We start from the raw sequence: 18961 nt of genomic DNA, 5'->3' as shown, positions 1-18961 counted from the left end.
CCGAGTAGACGTGATAGGAACTGGCCGAGGGAAAGGTCTCAATCACCGGCACATTGGCTCCGGCCTTGAGTTGCACCTGGGCCAGAGTGCAGGCAAAACCGTCATCAACCATGTGGGGCAGCGAGCATCCGGCATTTCAAAACTTCGTGACCACACCTTGGTGGTCTTGGCCTCTGGAGCTGCTGCAGCTGCAGTGGGTGCAGCGGGTTCAGCAGCGGCCGGCGCAGGATCCTGGGTGTCACATGAAAACACGATTGAATACGATTGTGAGCGAGCGCTCCTGCGTCACATTCAGTGCACCCCCAAAAGCAAGGGACGGTCCAACGCCAAAAAAAAAAAAGAAAAAAAAAAGAAAAAGAAAAAAGGGCGCCATACCGCTTGAGCTGCCGTCCGCTTGGCGGCAGCGCGAGTCGAACGGCGAGGAGGCATGGCTGCAGGGCGCTCCAAACCTGAGTGCGCCAGCCACTCAACCCGAGGTGAGCGAGAAGTCGAAACAATAGTCTCTGCCGCTACTGCGGCACGTTGTGTTTACACCCGTCTTCCTCTCCTTCTGCTTGCCATCCAGCCCCTGTCCCAATGTCTTTCAGGCTGGTCATGCTCTTGAACAACCTGCCCTCCACGCGACGCGCTTCCGTGACACGCTTCTTTCTACGCCCTGGACCGGCCGTACCACTGCACGGAGACAGCGAAAAATAAAAAATAAAAAACATCTCAAAATCATGGCGAGCAAAATTTCGCCCACATCATCCGGAAATAGACGAGTGATATGGTTAAAAATAGTGTGTCAATAATGAGGCCAACTTTGGCCGGACAAGTTGAAACAAGCCTGGAACAATGGTGTGCGCTATATCAGCATGATGTATCAAATCTGCTACATAAAATACAATTGTGAATGGCTTGAAGTCTACATTAACCGGTATAAATGCGAATACAACCAGAGCCCATACGTGCGGTAAGGGCGACTACTGCTGAAACTTGTAGCAGTCCTGGCCCGTTAGGACCTGGCTCTGGGTGTCGGAGAACGTGCAGCCCTGGTCAATCTTGCTCTCGAGTGCGCGGAAGCGAGCCAGCTTGGCTTCAAAGTCTGGCACCTGGGTGAGCCGATCGACAGTCGCGTTTGGATGAGAGCCGTTGAGCCATATGTTCAAGACAATGTGCGTGCCATCGTACCTCGTGTTGCTGCGCTAGGGCCAGCGTCTTGGCATGCGCGTAGATGAGACGATCATCCTGGGTGGCTGCCAGCAACAGTTCTTGTGTCTCGGCGTCCAGATCCGCAAACTTGGGGCGGCCTACCACCACCTGGCAACACACATGGCACACGCTGAGAAGCTCGACGTCAGAGGCAAAGCACAAACAAAATGGCGTCGCGAGCGTACCTTTTCGCTCTTGTAGGTGACGTCTTCAAGCCGAACGTTGAGCTTGTGTGCCAGGACCACCAGGAAGCGATCCAAATCCTCGGTGATGCCCACCACATCAAATTGGCCCAGCGTGTGCATGGCGGCCGAGGTTTGGTGCTTGGTTGAATCCAGGGCATTGAGATAGTGAATCTAAAGTCGCAGGGTGGCTGGCTTTCATGAGGAAAGTTCGCGGGGCCGTGCGTTTCAGACTCTGAGTCAAGTCAGAGGCCGCATGACGCACCGTCTCAATATCATTTTCCGCAAGATAGTCGCGAAAGTCGTGAGCCGTCGGTTTTGTTGACTGGGTGACCATCGCCCCTCGCGCAATATCATAAAAATATCGGCTCAAGAGTCTGCCGTGGGGAAGAATAAAAAAAAAAAAAAAAAAAAAAGTGAATAAAATTCAAGGCGGCGTGTCGAACCCGGTTTGCGCACACGTTGATGATTGCGGGACCAAGCGCAGCGGCATGTGGAATTTTGGCCGGGTAGATCATGCAGTTGCAATAACAACGTCCCAGAACCCACCGCTCAGTCGGGTCGCGCAGCACAATGATGGAGACGGCATCCTCGCCCATGATGGAAGTGAGTGCAGGCATCCCACCAGCCAGCATGTATGTTTCCACGTCGTGCGTGGTCCACACCTGAGCGCCAACCAACGTCAGGCCCTCCTGCGTAGCGGGCCAGCAGTCCAAAAGAGGCGCGCAGAGAACCGACTCGGTGGGAGTGGGCGCTTACTTGACAAGGAAGTGAGCCTTCAAAGGCGTCGCCACGTAGACAGAGCTTGCGATTGTAGTGCTCGCCGAGGCGCTCGAGCACAATGCTGACGGTGGTCGACCCAACTTTGTGCAGCTTGAGAAAGTAGAAATTGGCCATGGGGCCCGTTGCCGTCTTGGTGCTGATGCCATCCGCTTTTGCCCCTACTGCATCGCCTACCGACGCACGGATCCAGACATTGCAGTCAGGAGCGTGCCATCGAAAGCCAATCGCGGCAAGCTCGCTGTTCAACTGTTCTCGTCCTGTTGCTGTTGGAGCGAGCAACCACGCCTTTGTTGGGGTCGACAAACCCTCGGTGTGGCGAACTCACCTTTGGTCGAGGGCGCGCAGTAGCAGTCTTCGCAGGTGGGGCGGTAGCCGTGGACCAGCTCGATGCCGGTGCCTTGCCCTTGCTCGCAGGCGCCGCCAAAGCAGGCCTGATCGGTCGGACAAACACAATGCGTGCCCTTGTGCGTGGCGGGTGCCGCGCATGAACCAATCGGGCTGGCCTCACCCACGCGTGTCAGGAGCACTGCCAAGAGGACGACGGCCAACGTTGCCAACCGCATGGCCATTGTTTCGGCGCCCTCGTGGTTGCTGTTTGACGCCAACGAAGCGCCACAAGATGCTGGCTGGCAAAGGCCGGCGGCAACGACTTTCCACATGAAAGTTCTGGATTGGGATTCAAGATGCAAAATACCTGGTTGCGCCCGATGGCAAGCGTTGGTATGTCTGACTGGCTCTTGCTGTTTTTCATCGTTGAGCTCAACGAGAGGCCGTGCCTGTTGCTGACTCGACCATGCATGCATGTACGCAGGAGCGGACAGGGAGGATGACACGTCCAGGGATAAAGAGTTTAATTTACAGGATATGATGACAATCTGACAAAAGCAAACACAAGAGAGCTGCAAGCCACAAAATCTCTCCTTCCCTCCTTGAGGCTTTGCATGTTAGGCAGAGGAGGCAGTGACATAGCGGGCGGTGCGAACGGCGCGGGCCGTGGGCAGGACTGGGGCGTCCGTCTGACGCATGTAGAGGCCCCAAGCAAAGGTGCTGCACGTGAATTGGGCCATGCCGAGCTTGTAGTAGCGATCCTCTTTGTCAACTTCGGGCACAAAGGCCGCGGATGGATCATCATCCTGGTCGGGACCGCCGCCCAGCGCGCGATAGCCGTTGATGGTCAGGGGCAGACTGTAGACGATGGCTCCGAAGATGGAGGACAAGGGCGCCTCGGCGCCGATCAAGAGGCCGAGGTGGGCGCACAGGCCACTCGCCAGGGCGAGGGGAGCCCAGGGCGTCTGCTCGGTCATGGCCACGGCCTGGACGGCCGGAATGCACAAGAGGGTCGTCACAACGGGCGCATGCAAGCCCTGATACCACGCAGGCCAGTGGGCGTAGGGCAGTCGCAAGCCCAAAAGAGCTCCCAGCATGCCGCAATGAGCACCCAGGACCAGCTCATCAATTGGCGTGGGGCAGATATTCAGCGCCACATCGGCGTCCGAGTCTGGCGTGGCGGTCTCGAGGCGCACCAGTTCGGGCGCAAGCAGCGTGCCGCGCAGCTGGGTGAGGGCTGGCAGCGTCAAGACGCCCCAGAAACCGGCATCCAAGACCCGTTCCTGAGCCAACAGGTAGGTGAAGCGGCCCAAAATCAAGGTGGCCACACCATATCGCAGCTGAGGTCGCTGCCGCAGCTGTTCCTGCACCCATGGCACCCAAAGCGCACTCAGCGCTCCCACCGACACCTCAAACATGATTCTCGGCCCGTCACCCACCCAACACGAGGACCCCGCACGACAGCCGACCCCACAACGCTCTCCTCTCCCCTAGACACGGCTCGATCACACAGATGCCGACTTTGGTGCCGATTGACTCGTGCTGGTTTGCAACCTGCTTGAAGGCCCCCAATCGTGAAATGAATGTGTGTGTGTGTTGTGTGTGTGTGTGTGTGTGTTTCCATGTGGTTATGCCTTTTGTCTCTCTCTCTCTCTCTCTCTCTCTCTCTCTCTCTCTTTGCTCTTCTCTGTCTCTCTCTATGTTCTCTAAAGTAAATTAATCTGTCTCTCGTCCTCCTTTTCACGCTCACGCGCTCTCTTTAAAGTTAAATTTCTCTCTCCCGTCTCTCTCTCTCTCTCTCTTTTTTTTCACGAGTGTGTGTGTGTGTGTGTGCGGTCGTTTGGGTGTCGATGCGCGCTTGGAAGAGCAGCAAGGAGCATGGCCAAGCGGGCATCGGTGGCCGTGAGCGTGGCGGCTGCCGGTGAGATGGCTGTGACAAATGGCCAGGCAGGTGTCGAGGGCGAAGAACATGGCGCCAAGCGCGTCAAGATGGCCGCGGCCGACACCACCATCAAGCCCGAACCGGGCAACAACGTCTCATTGACCTTCTCACAGCCGCCAACAAGGTAGACGACTTGTCCTTCACGCAGTGCAGTGCAGTGCAGTGCAGTGCAGGTTGTGTTGGCGCCAAGGGGCAACTCTCTCTCTCTCTCTCTCTCTCTCTTTCTTTCTCTCTCTCTTTCTCCTCATCTGCTTGTTCGTGTTGACGGCAGCCTCTCCGTGACCACGAGGTCACGTCCGGACTCGACATGACTATGGAAGAAGTCTTGCAGCACGTTCAGCCTCTCTTGGGCACGGTTCGTCCATGCTCATCTTGCACGCTACCACCACCGCACTGGATCTAGCAGTGCTCCTGTGGCTCACGCTCGCCTTTTTCTGTTGGCCCATTCTGTTCAGGGTCAAATTGTGGTTCATCAAGACGCGGGCGGTGTCTCCCTGGCTGCTGGCGATGAACGCTCCATGAAGTATGTTTGGCCGCATGTCTCCTTTTGTCTGGCCGTGATCCCCCCCACACATTTTGCTTTGCCTCGAATCCCTGTATGGTCTGGTCTGTAGCCCTCATGCACAACCATCCCGTTGCGCCTACCAGACTCTCAAAGCTCAGCACCCAAGAACAGCTCATCTACGGCATTATCGAAGATGCCGGCACCAAGGGTGGGTGCAACCGCAGCTACCCTTGCACTGCGTGGTCTTTGAGCAACTCGTAGTCCCGACTGATCGACGGGCTTTTTCGTCTCTTGCGATTTCGCCTGCGCTAGGTGTATTTCACCAGGACCTCAAGCCGAAGAGTCACCTGGATCCCCGGACCATTAATAAAATTATCAAGCGTCTCAAATCTGAAAAGTACATCAAGGAAGCCAGCTCCATCAAGGTAGGCAGGAGCCTTTGTTGTTCCCTTTGCGGCATGCCTATTTTGTTTTTGTTTCCCTGAACCATTAACATTGATAAATGATCGGGTCGCAGAGTGGCAAGAAGCGTCTCTACATTCTGGCCGAGCTGGAAGTGGACACGGAGCACTCGGGCGGGCCTTGGTATGCTGGCCAGGATTTCGATGGACAGTTTGTCGACATTATGCGTCGCATTTGTACGTTTGTTTGTTTGTTTGTTTGTTTGGCCCCGTGGCGCTCGCCCACCCCAAGCCCGTGCTGTCCCGCCAAGTGGTTGCCTCACGACTGGGCATTCGGTTGTTGATGGGCTTGTACCAGGCATCAAGCAACTTCAGGAGCGCCTTAACCGACCCTACGATAGCCCGCTACACAAGTACCAATCCTCATGGTTGACGGCGCAAGAGATTCTTGATTTCATCGCCAACAGCAAAATTGCCCAGCAAGACCTCAGCGTCGGTGACATGGAAAAGGTGCGAAACAGTGGGCCAAAGCAGAGTTGTCAGGGAACACAGCTGAAATTCTTTTCCGCGCGGCTTGGTGGCTCATCCATCTCAAATTGTCTGAACGTGCCATGCTCCACTGCTGTTCGTAGCTTTTGGAGACGTTGGTCTATGATCGCATGGCCATTCGTGGGACACGCGCGGGGCGACGGGCCTATCGCCTTACCAAAATTCCACTGCCACGATCGGCCGTTCATACTGCCCCTTGTGGTCACTGCAAGGTGTGTGAACGGCGCACACCAAAACCGTTTTGCATTTTGCTCTTAGCCCCTCCTCGTTCATGGTTTCGGCTGGCTGTATTGATCTGCCTCTGTCTCACATTATGCTTTTATGTTTGATGACCAAACCGACAATGGCGGTGGATCACGTGTTTCATGTAGGTCAAGCACAACTGCTCGCCGCGCGGGCTCGTAGCTCCACAACGCTGCATCTTCCTCAAGGAGTGGGCCGACTTTTAAAAACAATCGATCGGAAATATCCAGGAGACGAAACAAGTGACAATACCTCAACCTTTTCGGTTTCTTTTGTTTGATTTGAACGTGGCACACACACCACACACACACACACAGTCACACGTCAGTCAGTGCTTGGCCTTGATCCCTCTCATACAAGTTCAGAACCAAGTCATACCTCTGGTTTGGCTTTTATTTCAGCTACAGCTTCATCTCAAACCCAGACTAACTCTCTGAAACCGACGTGTGTGTGTCTCTCTCTCTCTCTCTCTCTCTCTCTCTCTCTCTCTCTCTCTCTCTCTCTCTCTCTCTCTCTCTCTCTCTCTCTCTCTTCTCTCTCTCTCTCTCTCTCTCTCTCTCTCTCTCTCTCTCTCTCACTCATTCAACAACTGACGAGATGATGCCCACCAGCAGCAGTACCGATGCGACGGCAGCCGCCGGGGACAAGGCCCCGAGCTTTGCCACCAAGCTCATCAATACGATTAGTAACGTAGGTGATGGCGTGTGGGGTGGAGATCGCTCCGGGGGTGGCACACGCCTTGTGGCTTGAGTTGGGCAATGTTCACAAGCAACAGTTGGAATTGACCATGTCACCTCGCCCAGTCGCTCGACTCATCGGCTTGCTCCTCGCTCCGTCGCTCGCTCGCTGTCTCCGTGCTCCGCTCTTCCTCTTCCTCTTTGTAGCGCCATCAACAATTCCTGGACTTGAGCACGCCCCATGTTACCCCGCGATGGGTGGCCACTTGTGTCCTCTTTGTTCTTTTTGGCCTCCGCATCGTCTTTCTGCAGGTTTGAATGGCCGGCCCCCATTAGCCCCTGACCTCCGTCCCCTGCATCGCTGGCAAGACAACTCATGGCCTCATGACCTCAACACTGCCATGTCACGTGAATGCCTTCAATGCAGGGCTGGTACATTGTGGCGTATGCCCTTGGCATTTACCTGCTGAATCTCTTCATTGCCTTCTTGACCCCGAAATTCGAGCCGGTGGTGGCCGACACTGACGATGGTACGTGGTGCCGAGGCAGACGGCCGCTCTACCACCAGGGATCTCACTTTCGTCGATGCACATGGCTATGCTTCCCGGTCTGATCTGTCCGTCGACTGTAGAGGGCGAGGGACAGGGCGAGGCACTGCCCATGAAGCAGGACGAGGAGTTTCGTCCGTTTATGCGCCGGCTCCCCGAATTCAAGTTCTGGTGCGCACCGCCACCCACTCAAGGAAAAAAAAGAGGGCGGTTCGGAGGCTTTGACCCATCCGACTCATTGCGGGCTGTCCTGTTGATGCTCTGTGCAGGCTGTCGGGTACACGAGCAATTCTGCTGGCATTTGTCGCCACCTTTTTCAAGGCCTTTGATGTTCCCGTGTTCTGGCCCATCCTCGTCATGTACTTTTTCATTCTCTTCTTCATCTCCATGAAGAAACAGATTGCGGTACGTCAACCCGGACAACGTGGCACGATCCAGCACACTGTGTGCTCTGCCGTGTTTCCTCTGCTCTTCTTTGTTTTCGGTCCTCTCGTTGCTACACATGCGCTGGCCCCCTTTTTTTTTTTTTTTTGGGGGGGGGGGGGGGGGGGCGTGCTCCCTGTCGCTTTGGAATCTCTTAGCACATGATCAAGTACAAGTACATTCCCTTCTCATTTGGCAAGCCTCAACATACCGGCAAGGTGGTGAGTTGCCGCCCTGCCTTGGCCACCTACCTCCCTCCATCATATCCTGTCATGCCCAGGTGCTCATATGTTCTTGTCATCCCTCAGTCGGCCAAGTAAAGTAGGATTGTTCCAGCTCCCTGATCTGTTTTTCCTTGTCTTTCCAGCCTCCACTTTTTTTTTCCCTGTTCCTCGATGCCGGAAGTGCTCGTGCTGCACTTGAACAGTTGAGTATTTCAATCAAATTTCTCGTGTTTTTGTTCCACTGGCACGTCATGGTATCCCTGTGTCCTGACCAAGAGATATCGCCGGCCTGTAAGCATTCCACCCCATCTGGACGCGCTCGCTGGGGAATCTGGTGTGTAGTTTTCCGAATGCCGTCTGTCGATTTCCGAATGCCGTCTGTCGATGCACATATTTTCTTGAGACGCCCCACCCCTTGCCGTCCACCAATGCTGCCTCTGGCTCATGAGGAAAGTAGCCATACTACACACAAGGCCATGGGCGCCAGAAAGATCGGAGATGAAATCAGAGACGTGCTTTTCGTTTTTGTTTTTCTTTTTTTCTGTTTTTTTCTGTTTTTTTCTGTTTTTTTCTCTTGTTTTCTCTATTTTTTAAAAAAAATCAGCACGATGATGTACACGGCGGGCGCAGCGCGCCAGCAGGGAATTTTGGTGCCAGCACCCGTGCCTGTGGCAGAAAGTGGCTTGGTTGAGGCGTTTGAGATTGGGATCGAGGATGCCTTTGCGTTGCGGCGGCACGGGTACGTGCAGGGACGCGGCTGCTTGCTTCTGAACCATCTGAGCAGCTCGATACGCCGGCCCGCCGATTTATCATGGTGAACACTGGATAGAACGCTTTGTAAGCCTGTAGCTTTGACTGCCAAGGCCCTGGCCACCTGCCGTGCAGGTTTGCAAGACATTTTATCCAGCTCTGCCGTCAAGGTACGACACTTGAGCGCCATGTGCACGCATGTCTGGGCTTGGCTGATGGACTGCTCCAACTCAAGTCTGCCTCTGGATTCTGAACAGGCAGGAGCCTTGCACCCAGAATGGCTCATGTCTCCACACCAGCTTGGCAGTGCGCCGCTGAAAGAGGCCATCTGGTCTGTGGCCTCTCATCCCGCTCTAGTTTGGCTGGTGCAGGAAGCGCTGGTACGTGGTGCGCCCAGGTACCCAGTGTGTGTCCACATACTCGGCTCAATCGTCCAATCAACAGGATACGTCGGAACCTGTTGTCCTGTTCTCCACCCAATACGCCTTCAAGCCGGCCCACGGCGGGCGTGAAGTGCCATGGTACGTACGCACTTTTAGATCGGGTGGAAAGGGAGGAGCAGGTCCCAACCTGTGCACGTGCTTTGGCTCACATGGGCTTTCCTTTTGTCAGGCATCAAGATGGCGAGCGCAGCATCACCGTGTGGATTGCTCTGGTGTGTCCATGACCAGTCGACACGAGTTTGCTCGGGCGAGCAAAGGAACACAAAAAAATATTATTTGAAGGTTCTCATTGCCGGTGCATGTACAGGACGACATTGGACTAGACAGTGGCGGCCTACGCGTCGTGCCCGGCTGGCACACCAAGGGGCGGGCTCGCTTCCGCCGGGTGGAGACAGAGGAAGATGTCGAGCAGGCCCAATTTTTTCACAAAGTGCGTGCACCCTGGATGATCCACGAGAAGGCGCGCTGACAACGTCAACTCACCTTTGCCGGCGCCCTGTCCGTGTGGATCCAGCACCACTTGTTTCAGATGGAACCCGGCATCTCTTTTCGCCGCTTCGAGCGGAGCCAGGTATCAATTTCCTGCCTTGTGAGCTACCATGCAGTGCTTTTGTCTGTTCCGAAAGCATCTTACGGAAAGGGGGTCCTGTCCTACTGCAGGAGGCCGTGATCTTACCGCCCGGGGGTCTTGAGCTGCACCACTCGTGTACGCCGCACGCCTCGCGCCCCAACACCTCGTCAAAGGACCGCGGTGCTCTAATTCTTCGCTTCCAGCACCTGTCTGAGCCCGTCGTTGGTCGGTCCACCCAAATGCTGGCGATCCTTGTCTCCTTTGCTTCCCGTGCCTGCTGGACCTTGCTCACAGGAGACCCACATTTCACCATGTGTGAATGGCTCTGATTGTCTCAGGTGGGCCGATCATGGATTGGCAAACCGGTTCCACCGTGGGCAAGTTGAACTACGAGCTCCCCCTGGCCGTCTCTACCTCATCGGGCTTTGGCTTTGTGTGACGCGATGAACGCGACGAGTCCCCCGATCCCCATCTTAAGGCGATATCCTTGTTATAATGAAATTCATTGCATGTTATTCTACAGTGGCGCCGAGAAGTGTGCTGTACAATTGAATTCACCGACCAACCCCGAGAGGCCCACGGCGCCAGCATCCTCGCCACCCGTCACCGAAAAAGCCAGCATGAATGCCTCTCATCAAAGCAGTTCATCGCCGCCGACCGCCCACACACTCCAAAAACAGGATTAGACTGGCCTTTGTTGACCGTTTGAAACCGTTTTTTTTTTCCTCGTTTTGGCTTTTTTTTCTGACAACGACGCAACGGTCAACAGCTTGAAACGGTATTTCTCTCTCTCTCTCTCTCTCTCTCTCTCTCTCTCTCTCTCTCTCTCTCTCTCTCTCGTTTTTGCGTGCGCGCGCTGGAACGGCAGCGCCGTGTTGAGGTACGTGGGATCGAGGTATATCGAGGAGATGTTACCTGTATGCGGCTTGGATTTAATCATACTCATTTTGCTCCATGCGTTGATGCAGCAGAGGTTTTTCTTGCCGCTGTGAAGCGACTCTTGTTCTGTCAGGCTCGGCTTGAAAGTCGCCATGCCTCGCAAGTCGCGGTACGTCCGAGTGACGTTGACAGGCAGTAGACCCGGCGCAGTGCTCATTGACCCACGAATGTGCGCGTCGTTATTAACAACTCACTTGCTTGCTGCGCAAATATTAGTGGTAAGAAGGCAAACGCCTCTGATGACGATGATGACGATGACTTTGTCGACGCGCTGGCCATGGATAGCGACGGTGAGCACCAGCGTCAACGCCAGCACACGCCCGTCTGCATCACCGCCGTGCCCTGGGACAGACTTTTGGGCTCATTTAGCTGTGAATGTAGAGGATTTCAAGGACGATGGTGCCAGTGACAACAAGCGATCAAACAAGCGACGGTGAGGAGGCGGCGGTGCGGCTGTGAAGCACCCCATGTCGCCGACAATCTTACATGCTGCTTACTTGACGCACATATCAGGGGCAACAAGGATCAAGCCCTTGCCGAAGCCGAGCAATCCGATCTGGAGCGTGCCCTGCAGCTCTCGATGCAGGATGTGGGGCCAGGACAACAGGGGGATGACTTGACCGCCTCAGCAGCTGCTAATCCAGCCTCTGCCGAATCAGAGCCTGCGGGTGAAGCCCCGTCCACACCTGCTCAGGTCTGCCCATCTATGCTGCTCACCACAAAGGCTCAATTGCTCCAATACTCTTTTTCTTCCTCTCATTTCTTGGTTGCTGCTGGGTCAACAATCCTTTGTGGGAAATGCCATCGGGTTGGTGCTGGTTCATCTTCAACGACGCACATCTAGCTGACCCCCGAGGAGGCTCTGTCTCCACCCAGCGGCCGTAAGTTATGCAACCCGGCTCATCTTTGCCCATTGGCTGGCACAGACTCATGTTTGAGCGATCCTGATAGGGGCCTCGGGCCGACGCCGCGCCACGGCCAAACGCAAGTCGTACGCCGAAGTGGACGAGGATGACGACGAGGAGGATGGTGCCGATGACGACGATGATTTTGGTAAGCTGGTCTCAAGTCACCCACAGATTCAAGAACGAGCATGCAGGTCATCTGACACGGTCTCTACCTGTTGCTGCTGGTTGTTCTCAGATGTTGGCGGCTCTGATTTCGAGCCGGACGAGGAGGACCAAAGCGAGGATGAGGATTCGGTATGATGCTTTCTGTGTCGCCCCTCACTCGCTCCGTGGAGCCAACTGACCCTTGAAGCTCACGTCGGCTTGCCCACAGGCCAACTCGGACGCGGACGAGGACTTTGTCGTCTCGCCCAAGAAGAAGGGTGGCAAGAAGGTATGCGCACGCAATTTGAGCAATCTTGCTACACCACGTCTCTTTGATACTTTGATCACCCGTAATCTCCCTGCCATGTCTGCCCTTTCTCATTAGGCTCCAGCCAAAAACACGAAAAAGGGCAAAGCGACACCAGCAGCCAAACCTGCAGCCAAGGCCAGCCCGAAAGCCAAGAAAGCCAAGGCTGCCGCCCCGGCAAAACCTGTGGCCGCCCCTAAAGCCGCACCAAAGGCCAAAACAACTGCAGCCTCCAAAAAGACGACCTCCACACCGACACCTGCGCCAGCTGCCACTAGCACAGCCGACTCGCCCGGCACAACGCGCCCAGCCGCCTCGACGGCCACGTACGTAGCCTTGGCAGACTCTTTCTCCTTGATGTATTTTTTTTTTTTTTCGTTCTCCATCTACGGTTGGCCTCACCCTGCGTTGTTGTGGTCTAGGCGTCGACCCTTGGGTGGAGCACGCCGACCGGCCACGGGCGGATTGAGCACAACGCCCAAACTGGGTGGTGTCAAGCTGCCAACCGGTTCGTCGCTGTACTTTGATTTTGATGTCCTTGTTTGCTTTGTTTGTTCTTTGATGTTTTGCTTCTGCTTCTTTCCCCCTCAACTGCCACAACCTGCCTCACTTTGGTTTGTCATCGCGGAATCCACAAACAGGTGCGCTGGTGGCGCGTCGCCGCGTTGGTCTTTCGCGTAATCGACCGGGCCTTAAACTGCACTCTGTGGCATCCTCCTAGCCGGGTGGCGCCGTCAACCTTGTGTTTTTTTGTTCCGGTACACCAGCAGCTGGCTCTGCAATTCATTTTTCTGCGTGTTTCCCATGTTATTGTCATCGTGTCTTTGTTTCTCTTGTTGTGCATGTGAGGACGCATGGCATTTGAGGGTTGATGACAGTGCGGCTTACGGCGACAAGGTGCCTCTTTTGCGTGTTCATCTTGCCTGTCTCCACTTGTGTGTTTGTTAGCAGCCAATATTTAAAAAAAAAAAAAAACATTCAAGACTCAAGAGCCAAGTCATGATCGGTCAATTATTGAAGGTTGAAAAGAAAAGAAAATAAGTCAGATTCAAGCGCCATCAACACCCTTCAAGGCGTTTGTGCAAGAGGTGAGGCTGTGGCGCGAGGGCCGGCGAAAGAGTGCCAGGTTTGAGGAAACTGGCAGCGGACCTCCTCCACAAAGGCATTGACGCGGCCCTGGACCTGAGCGGCGCGGTCAAAGACATGGGTGATAAAATCGGTGAGCAAGCTTGACCATGCCGCCATCTCCTCAGGCGTCATAACGAGCCACTCGTTGAGTTGCTTGAGGCGAGCCATCATGCGTTGCACCGTCCGGGCCTTTAACCTTTCGGCCTGTGCGTGATAATTCTGCACACCCAAGTGAGGCAAGGGGGTGAGAATGATCAGGCCACTGGGCCGGCGTACAAGGGGCCGATGAGGTCTTACCGGTTCTCGCCCGGACTTGACTTCTTTACAAAAGGCTCCGAGCCCTGCTCGTAGCTTCTCGCGACATGCTCGAAGAATCACGTACCTAAGCAGCAAACACCCAGAACAAGGCACCGCCAACATGAGCGCCGATCACAGGGCAGGAACGTCTTGGGCAGAAAACGTTATCACATGCAGTGCGTGCCACTCGTGTGCAGCAGGACAACCGACCAGTTGGATTTCTTCTTCAGCAGGCCCAAGACTTCACCGGCATCGTTGAGATAGTAGAGGACGGCGCCTTCCTTGCCATGCCACTGGGTGATGGCGTTGAGCTGAGTCTCCAGGTCGGAGATGGGATGGACCGAGTACTTGACCACTTTGAGACCAAAGTAACGTGCCAACTCCAGCGCGGCGTCGGGGCGTAGGCCACAGAGGGAGGTCGTCTTTGGGGCTGGACTGGGCTCGACAAAGGTCAGGAAGAGCAACTCGGGTTCGGTATTGGTCAGCAACTCCACGTGCTGATAGGAAGGCTGTAGAATCTCAAAGCAGGCGGTCAGACCCGTCCAGGCCATAAAGGCCAAGAGCTCGCCTCGCCGCTCAGGTGTCAGTTGTTGCAAGTGGCGCAGAAATGCATCGGCGACGGCTGAAGCCACCAGATAACGGGGCTCGCGACGATAGGCGGCCAGATCGGCAGCATCTCGAAAGGCCAGGTGCACATTCTTGCTGCCGGCGAGCAGGACGTAGGCGTCCTGGGTACGCACCACAGCCACGTGGCCGGCTTCGCCGTTGGCCTTGTCCATGCAAATCACGTGACGCGCGCTCGCGGCATCCTCCCCGATGAAAAAGCGACGCCAATTGACGGCCGCCGCCTCGACGGAGGAGAGCTTTTCATTGTCGATGACGTCATCATCATCCTGCCCCTTGGCCCCGGTAAACTTGTGCAGGCCTTGCACGACAAAGTGAGCATGGGAGCGTTTGGGATGTCGACGCGTCAGAATCGTATTGCCGCGAGCCACGCGCTCTCGAATTTCAGGAAAGTCCAAATACACCTGATTGCATGAGATGCAGGACATTCAAGGCCACGTCAACCACGGAAATGGTGCGGTGTGACAGCGGTCAACGCCAATTGCTGGGAGCTATCCTTACCTGATCGTCGCTGCCGTAACCTCGCACAGGCTTGACCTTGATATCATGAAGTTCAGCCGAAGCGCCAAAGACATCCGATGGCACCACTGAGGTTTGTACACCTGTGCCAACCAATGTGTCAGTCCCTCAACATGTCGATCAGAGCAGGGCAGAAGGGGACAAGCGAAGTGGGCGGCGAGCGGCCAGTATGGTCATCCGTACTGAGGTTGGGCTGCTGGCGACACCATTGCAGATACGCTTGAACGTCATCAGATTCAGCGTCATCCGGGTCGGCAAAACGCTGAGCCAATTCATCTGGAGCTGGGACTTGCGCCATCAACTCGTGTAAAACCTATGCAGACCCAGCAGCAAGAACAACAACAGCGACAGCGACAACAACAACAACAAGGACAGCATTCACATGTAAACTGAGTTTGTGGACATGCGATGACCTGTGCACTGCAAACGAGAAACTTGGCTACAAAGTCGGCCTCAGACCCACACAGACAGACCAAACTGACCTCCTCCCATTGATCTGCCGAGGTGCCGAGCGGCACCTGCTTGTCCGCTTCGAAAAAGCGAATCACGGGCGCCAATCCCGCCATTTCGTCGGTTGTTCAGACGAGGCCTCACTCCTTGATTCCGGCCGAGCTATAGGTTGACCTAAACCAAACCGATCTCCACCAGTTGGCACCAGTATTGAAAAAGCCCACCTCGATGCGCCTTCCAATTCACAAAGAAGCTACAATGCCTGCACCAGCGCACCCAGCACCACCAGCGCGAGTCTCGCTGTCAGGAAAAAAAAAATGCGTTATGCGCTCACACACACACACACTCTCTCTCTCTCTCTCTCTCTCTCTCTCTCTCTCTCTTTCATCTTTCACGGCCAAACTTGGTGTTTCATGCTATTTTTAGAAGATGGCTCGATTACGGCATGTGCAGAGCGTCATAAACTCCTTTAATCGCTGCAACATCTTTCGTGATACCTTACATTGCTGCGACGAAAAGTCTCAATTACTCGTCATCATTAATGTCATGCCTCGATGTTCAATGTTCACGGTCGCCACAATGCGACCACAGCGGCTGTGCCCGCCAGCGTCTAACATGTAAAGTAGATAAGCAGTTACGCCATGGTCTCAGCCACAGCGCGGAGTAGTGGGGGATCGAGGGGATACCAAGCCACCTTGTTATCGCCGAGACTGGCACTCAGGACATCCAAACTGCCGTCCTGGTTTAGATCGGCAGCAAACACCGAGTGCGCATCGAGTGCCGCCGTACTGATAATCAGCTGGGCTGAGAAAGTGCCCTGTCCCGTGTTACGGTGCCAGGCAATCTTATTGTCCCCTTCGCTGGCACTCAGGACGTCGAGCCAACCGTCTTGATCCAGATCAGCGGCAAAAACCGCGCGCGCCCCCATTGCGTTGGTCGAAAGGATGCGCGGGTCGGAGAAGGTGGCATCGCCATTGTTGCGATACCAGGCAATCGTATTGTCAGCTGCGGCAGCACTCAAGACGTCAACGTGCCCATCCTGATCTAGATCAGCTGCATGTACCGAGCGTGCTCCAATTGCAGAGTTGCTGATGATGATCGGCGCGCTAAAAGTGCCAGTGCCGTCATTTCGATGCCATGCAATCTTGTCATCTTGGGAGCTGGCGCTGAGGACGTCCAGGTCACCATCCTTGTCAAGGTCGGCTGCGTATACCGAGCGTACATCCCTCAAGGTATTTGAAATAATGCGCTGGTTGGAGAAGACGCCGGCACCATTGTTGCGGTACCATGAAACTTTGTTGTCGTAAACACTGCCACAGAGGACATCCATGTCGCCGTCATTGTCGAGATCAGCCGCATATACTAGCCGCGCCCCATTGGCAGAGGTGGAGATGACGCGTCGATTGGAAAAAGTACCATTGCCATTGTTGCGATACCACGCAATGTTGTCCTGGTAGGCCGCAGCAATGAGCACGTCCACGTATCCATCCTTGTCAAAGTCGGCAGCGTGGATTGACCGCGCGTAGTTGTCGGCAATGCCAATGACAATTTGGTCAGAAAAGCTGCCATTGCCGGTGTTGCGGTACCACGCAATTTTGTTATCGCGGTAGCTGGCGCTGAGCACATCGATGAGTCCATCATTATCCAGGTCGGCTGCGTACACTGCTTGTGCGCCATCTGCATCCGTTGAGATGACACGTTGAGGGGTCACCATTTGCGGGTTTGAGCGAAGGAGAAACTTGAAGACGGTCGAGTGCGCCATGACATCCACCCCGTTTACAATGACACGATTGGTCGCATTGATTAACAAGGTTCCATCGGAATCCACAGTAATGGACGGTCGCTCGGTGCCCATGACCAAAACAGATAGAACAACAAGCACCAACGCACACAGCCCGCGGCTGGCACAGCCAACGTTGCGCATCATGCCCCAAGGTGGCTCCAGACTGGACGAGTCCGCCCAAAAACAGAAAATGTGCGCGAATGAGTGAGATTTTTCATTCACACGTCAAGCTGTTGAGTTGCCAGAAAGAGACACGGGCGAAGGCGGGCACCTGAGGCGGCGATGGGATGGCGATGGGAACAGAAACAGAGACAAGACGGCGTCAGACATAGCGACAGGCACGAGACGCCAACAGCCCAACAGCGCGGACGGGGCGGACGGGGCGGACAGCGACCCACTCAATAGATAGACGGTGTGGTGAAATGATTTTCTGTATTGTTTCACACTAAAAGATTGACCTTTGACTTGTATAATTTTTTCTTATGGTGGGGTTTGGTCGACAATTGGAGGGTATCGCATGTTAGGAGCTGGACCGAAGTCACAGTGATTGGTGTCAAAGTCTGGCGGACCTGGCTGGGACCGGGGGCAGAGGGCTTTGCTCTCGGGTGCTGCAAGTCACGGCCTGCGCTTAACAACCGATCTTGAACTGGTACGGACAAGAGTGTTTAATTCAAACAAAGCATGGCGATGACCGGAAATGGTGTTGACGCAGTGTGCTTTCTGCCCAGTACTGTGAATGTCCAAGTGAAGAAATTTAACCAAGCGCGGGTAAACGGCGCGAGTAACGATGGCTCTCTTAAGGTAGCCAATGACTCGTCATCGAACTAGTGACGCGCATGAATGGATGAACGAGATTCCCACTGTCCCTATCTACTGTCGCAGCCAAGGGAACGGATTTGGGGCCCGATCAAGATAGGCCATCACAACTGATCTGTGGGCGCCCACGGCCAATCAATCCCTCCGTCCCTGCAGCGGCGCCAATCAATCCCTCCGTCCCTGCAGCTCGCCATGAGGGTTGGTTGAATTTTGTCCTAGTATTCAAACTTTGGTGGGAACTGGCTTCTTTTTCTGAGCTCGGTGGTGCTTAGTACCAGTGTCGGGTGTAATGAATCCACTGGCAGTTGGTGAGTATCGCGCTGCTGGCAGAGGGTATTGGTCTTTTTCGATCTGCATGTTCTGCATGTGTGCATCTTGGGATGTTATTTCCCACTGGGGATACCACTCATATCGGTGGTCTGCTGATACGTTGGGATACGGTGTGATGTTACATGACCTACGTCTCGTCGATATGTCATGGGCGCGGAGTTGTATCGAAAGTAATGGCGGGTGTGGTAATCCAGCGTTGCTTGCAGAGGAACTTTCTCCTTTTCGATCTGCAAGTGTGTATCTTGGGATGTTATTTCCCACCAGGAATACGCCCCGATCACGAGCTGCGTGATAAGATTGTGTGCCTGGCCTTGACTATCGCTTTGCTGGAAAAAGTACCGGTACTCGCTTTGGACGGGGCATCTATCAAGCTGACCTCCCGGGCAAGGTCGGCGGTTGTTTAGCAAATGCTTTACCTTGCCACAGCAAATTCTCAGGGATACACACCATGTTCATAGAATCAGCAATATGCAAAGCCTCAACGTTGATCATTACGCGGGCGTTACTGGGACGTGCGTGTGTCCATGAATCCCCCGATATCAAAGCCCTGAATGCGCCCCTTTTGCCCCACGCGCCCAATAACGAGCGGTGCGTGGGCCACAGTCGCGCTTCCACCCTGTCAGATATTCTGTCCTCTTCGTGACACGTGCATTCTTCTTGAGATATGACTCGGTGATTGCGACGCCGGCTGGGCAGTTTCACGAGGTGATCATGGTCGACAATGCCCAAATCTTCCCTGAGCTGGTCGTGTCCTACACGGTATAGATTCTGCGTCTGGATGTCCACTCTGAAAAATGAACGCCAATTCTTCGGCTTGTCTTGCGGTGTCTGCCGAGGCCACAATTCGACTGTCATGACAATGCACACCATTCATCTTTCACGGCCCAGCGTACTCTCGCGCTGCGGCGGTACCGTGGCGGTCAACTGTGCGCCGTTGGGCTCAAGGGCGATGCAGGG

At 54.8% G+C, this 18961-nt stretch overlaps 6 protein-coding genes across 6 annotated transcripts in view; 2 read left to right on the top strand and 4 right to left on the bottom strand.

Moving 5' to 3' along the window:
- The window catches only part of MONBRDRAFT_27847 (uncharacterized protein), a gene marked incomplete at both ends in the record, with an annotated part of 7569 nt that extends 4844 nt beyond the window's left edge, over positions 1–2725 (bottom strand). The window contains 9 exons of the mRNA XM_001748253.1: positions 11–76; positions 157–231; positions 1002–1091; positions 1171–1299; positions 1377–1547; positions 1639–1750; positions 1923–2065; positions 2133–2326; positions 2482–2725. Of these exons, the coding sequence (XP_001748305.1) occupies positions 11–76; positions 157–231; positions 1002–1091; positions 1171–1299; positions 1377–1547; positions 1639–1750; positions 1923–2065; positions 2133–2326; positions 2482–2725 (1224 nt within the window). The remainder of the gene's footprint in view (positions 1–10; positions 77–156; positions 232–1001; positions 1092–1170; positions 1300–1376; positions 1548–1638; positions 1751–1922; positions 2066–2132; positions 2327–2481) is intronic.
- A 375-nt stretch (positions 2726–3100) lies between these two features.
- On the bottom strand, positions 3101–3901 carry MONBRDRAFT_10530 (uncharacterized protein; the record flags this gene model as incomplete). Its single annotated transcript, XM_001748252.1, has 1 exon — positions 3101–3901. One exon carries the CDS (start codon positions 3899–3901, stop codon positions 3101–3103), a length of 801 nt encoding a protein of 266 aa, XP_001748304.1.
- A 402-nt stretch (positions 3902–4303) lies between these two features.
- On the top strand, positions 4304–6724 carry MONBRDRAFT_33626 (uncharacterized protein; the record flags this gene model as incomplete). The annotated part of the gene is made up of 10 exons (XM_001748327.1): positions 4304–4549; positions 4574–4679; positions 4881–4948; positions 5074–5138; positions 5243–5355; positions 5448–5568; positions 5690–5841; positions 5964–6092; positions 6354–6450; positions 6525–6724. Exons 1-10 carry the CDS (start codon positions 4362–4364, stop codon positions 6722–6724), a joined length of 1239 nt encoding a protein of 412 aa, XP_001748379.1. The 5' UTR covers positions 4304–4361.
- MONBRDRAFT_33625 (uncharacterized protein) lies at positions 6725–12778 on the top strand (the record flags this gene model as incomplete). Its single annotated transcript, XM_001748326.1, has 29 exons — positions 6725–6813; positions 7008–7112; positions 7228–7330; positions 7432–7443; positions 7473–7519; positions 7618–7753; positions 7930–7992; positions 8052–8092; positions 8600–8734; positions 8825–8915; positions 9003–9125; positions 9190–9266; positions 9358–9400; positions 9496–9618; positions 9703–9759; positions 9849–9984; positions 10098–10194; positions 10529–10639; positions 10772–10807; positions 10915–10988; positions 11068–11131; positions 11212–11392; positions 11543–11579; positions 11650–11751; positions 11842–11900; positions 11980–12039; positions 12136–12383; positions 12480–12565; positions 12699–12778. The coding sequence occupies exons 3-29, from the start codon at positions 7328–7330 to the stop codon at positions 12776–12778; spliced, it is 2322 nt and encodes a 773-aa protein (XP_001748378.1). The 5' UTR covers positions 6725–6813; positions 7008–7112; positions 7228–7327.
- A 347-nt stretch (positions 12779–13125) lies between these two features.
- MONBRDRAFT_33624 (uncharacterized protein) lies at positions 13126–15191 on the bottom strand (the record flags this gene model as incomplete). The annotated part of the gene is made up of 6 exons (XM_001748251.1): positions 13126–13404; positions 13483–13567; positions 13693–14510; positions 14608–14708; positions 14809–14938; positions 15108–15191. The coding sequence occupies 6 exons, from the start codon at positions 15189–15191 to the stop codon at positions 13126–13128; spliced, it is 1497 nt and encodes a 498-aa protein (XP_001748303.1).
- A 427-nt stretch (positions 15192–15618) lies between these two features.
- Positions 15619–16999, bottom strand: MONBRDRAFT_33623 (uncharacterized protein; the record flags this gene model as incomplete). The annotated part of the gene is made up of 1 exon (XM_001748250.1): positions 15619–16999. One exon carries the CDS (start codon positions 16997–16999, stop codon positions 15710–15712), a length of 1290 nt encoding a protein of 429 aa, XP_001748302.1. The 3' UTR covers positions 15619–15709.
- Positions 17000–18961: the final 1962 nt, after the last annotated feature.

Source organism: Monosiga brevicollis, genomic scaffold (genome assembly GCF_000002865.3).
Source record: "Monosiga brevicollis MX1 MONBRscaffold_22 genomic scaffold, whole genome shotgun sequence".
In the NCBI taxonomy this organism is placed as follows: Eukaryota; class Choanoflagellata; order Craspedida; family Salpingoecidae; genus Monosiga; species Monosiga brevicollis.
Note: the sequence above shows the minus strand (reverse complement) of the source record. Positions and strands in the feature narration are given on the sequence as shown.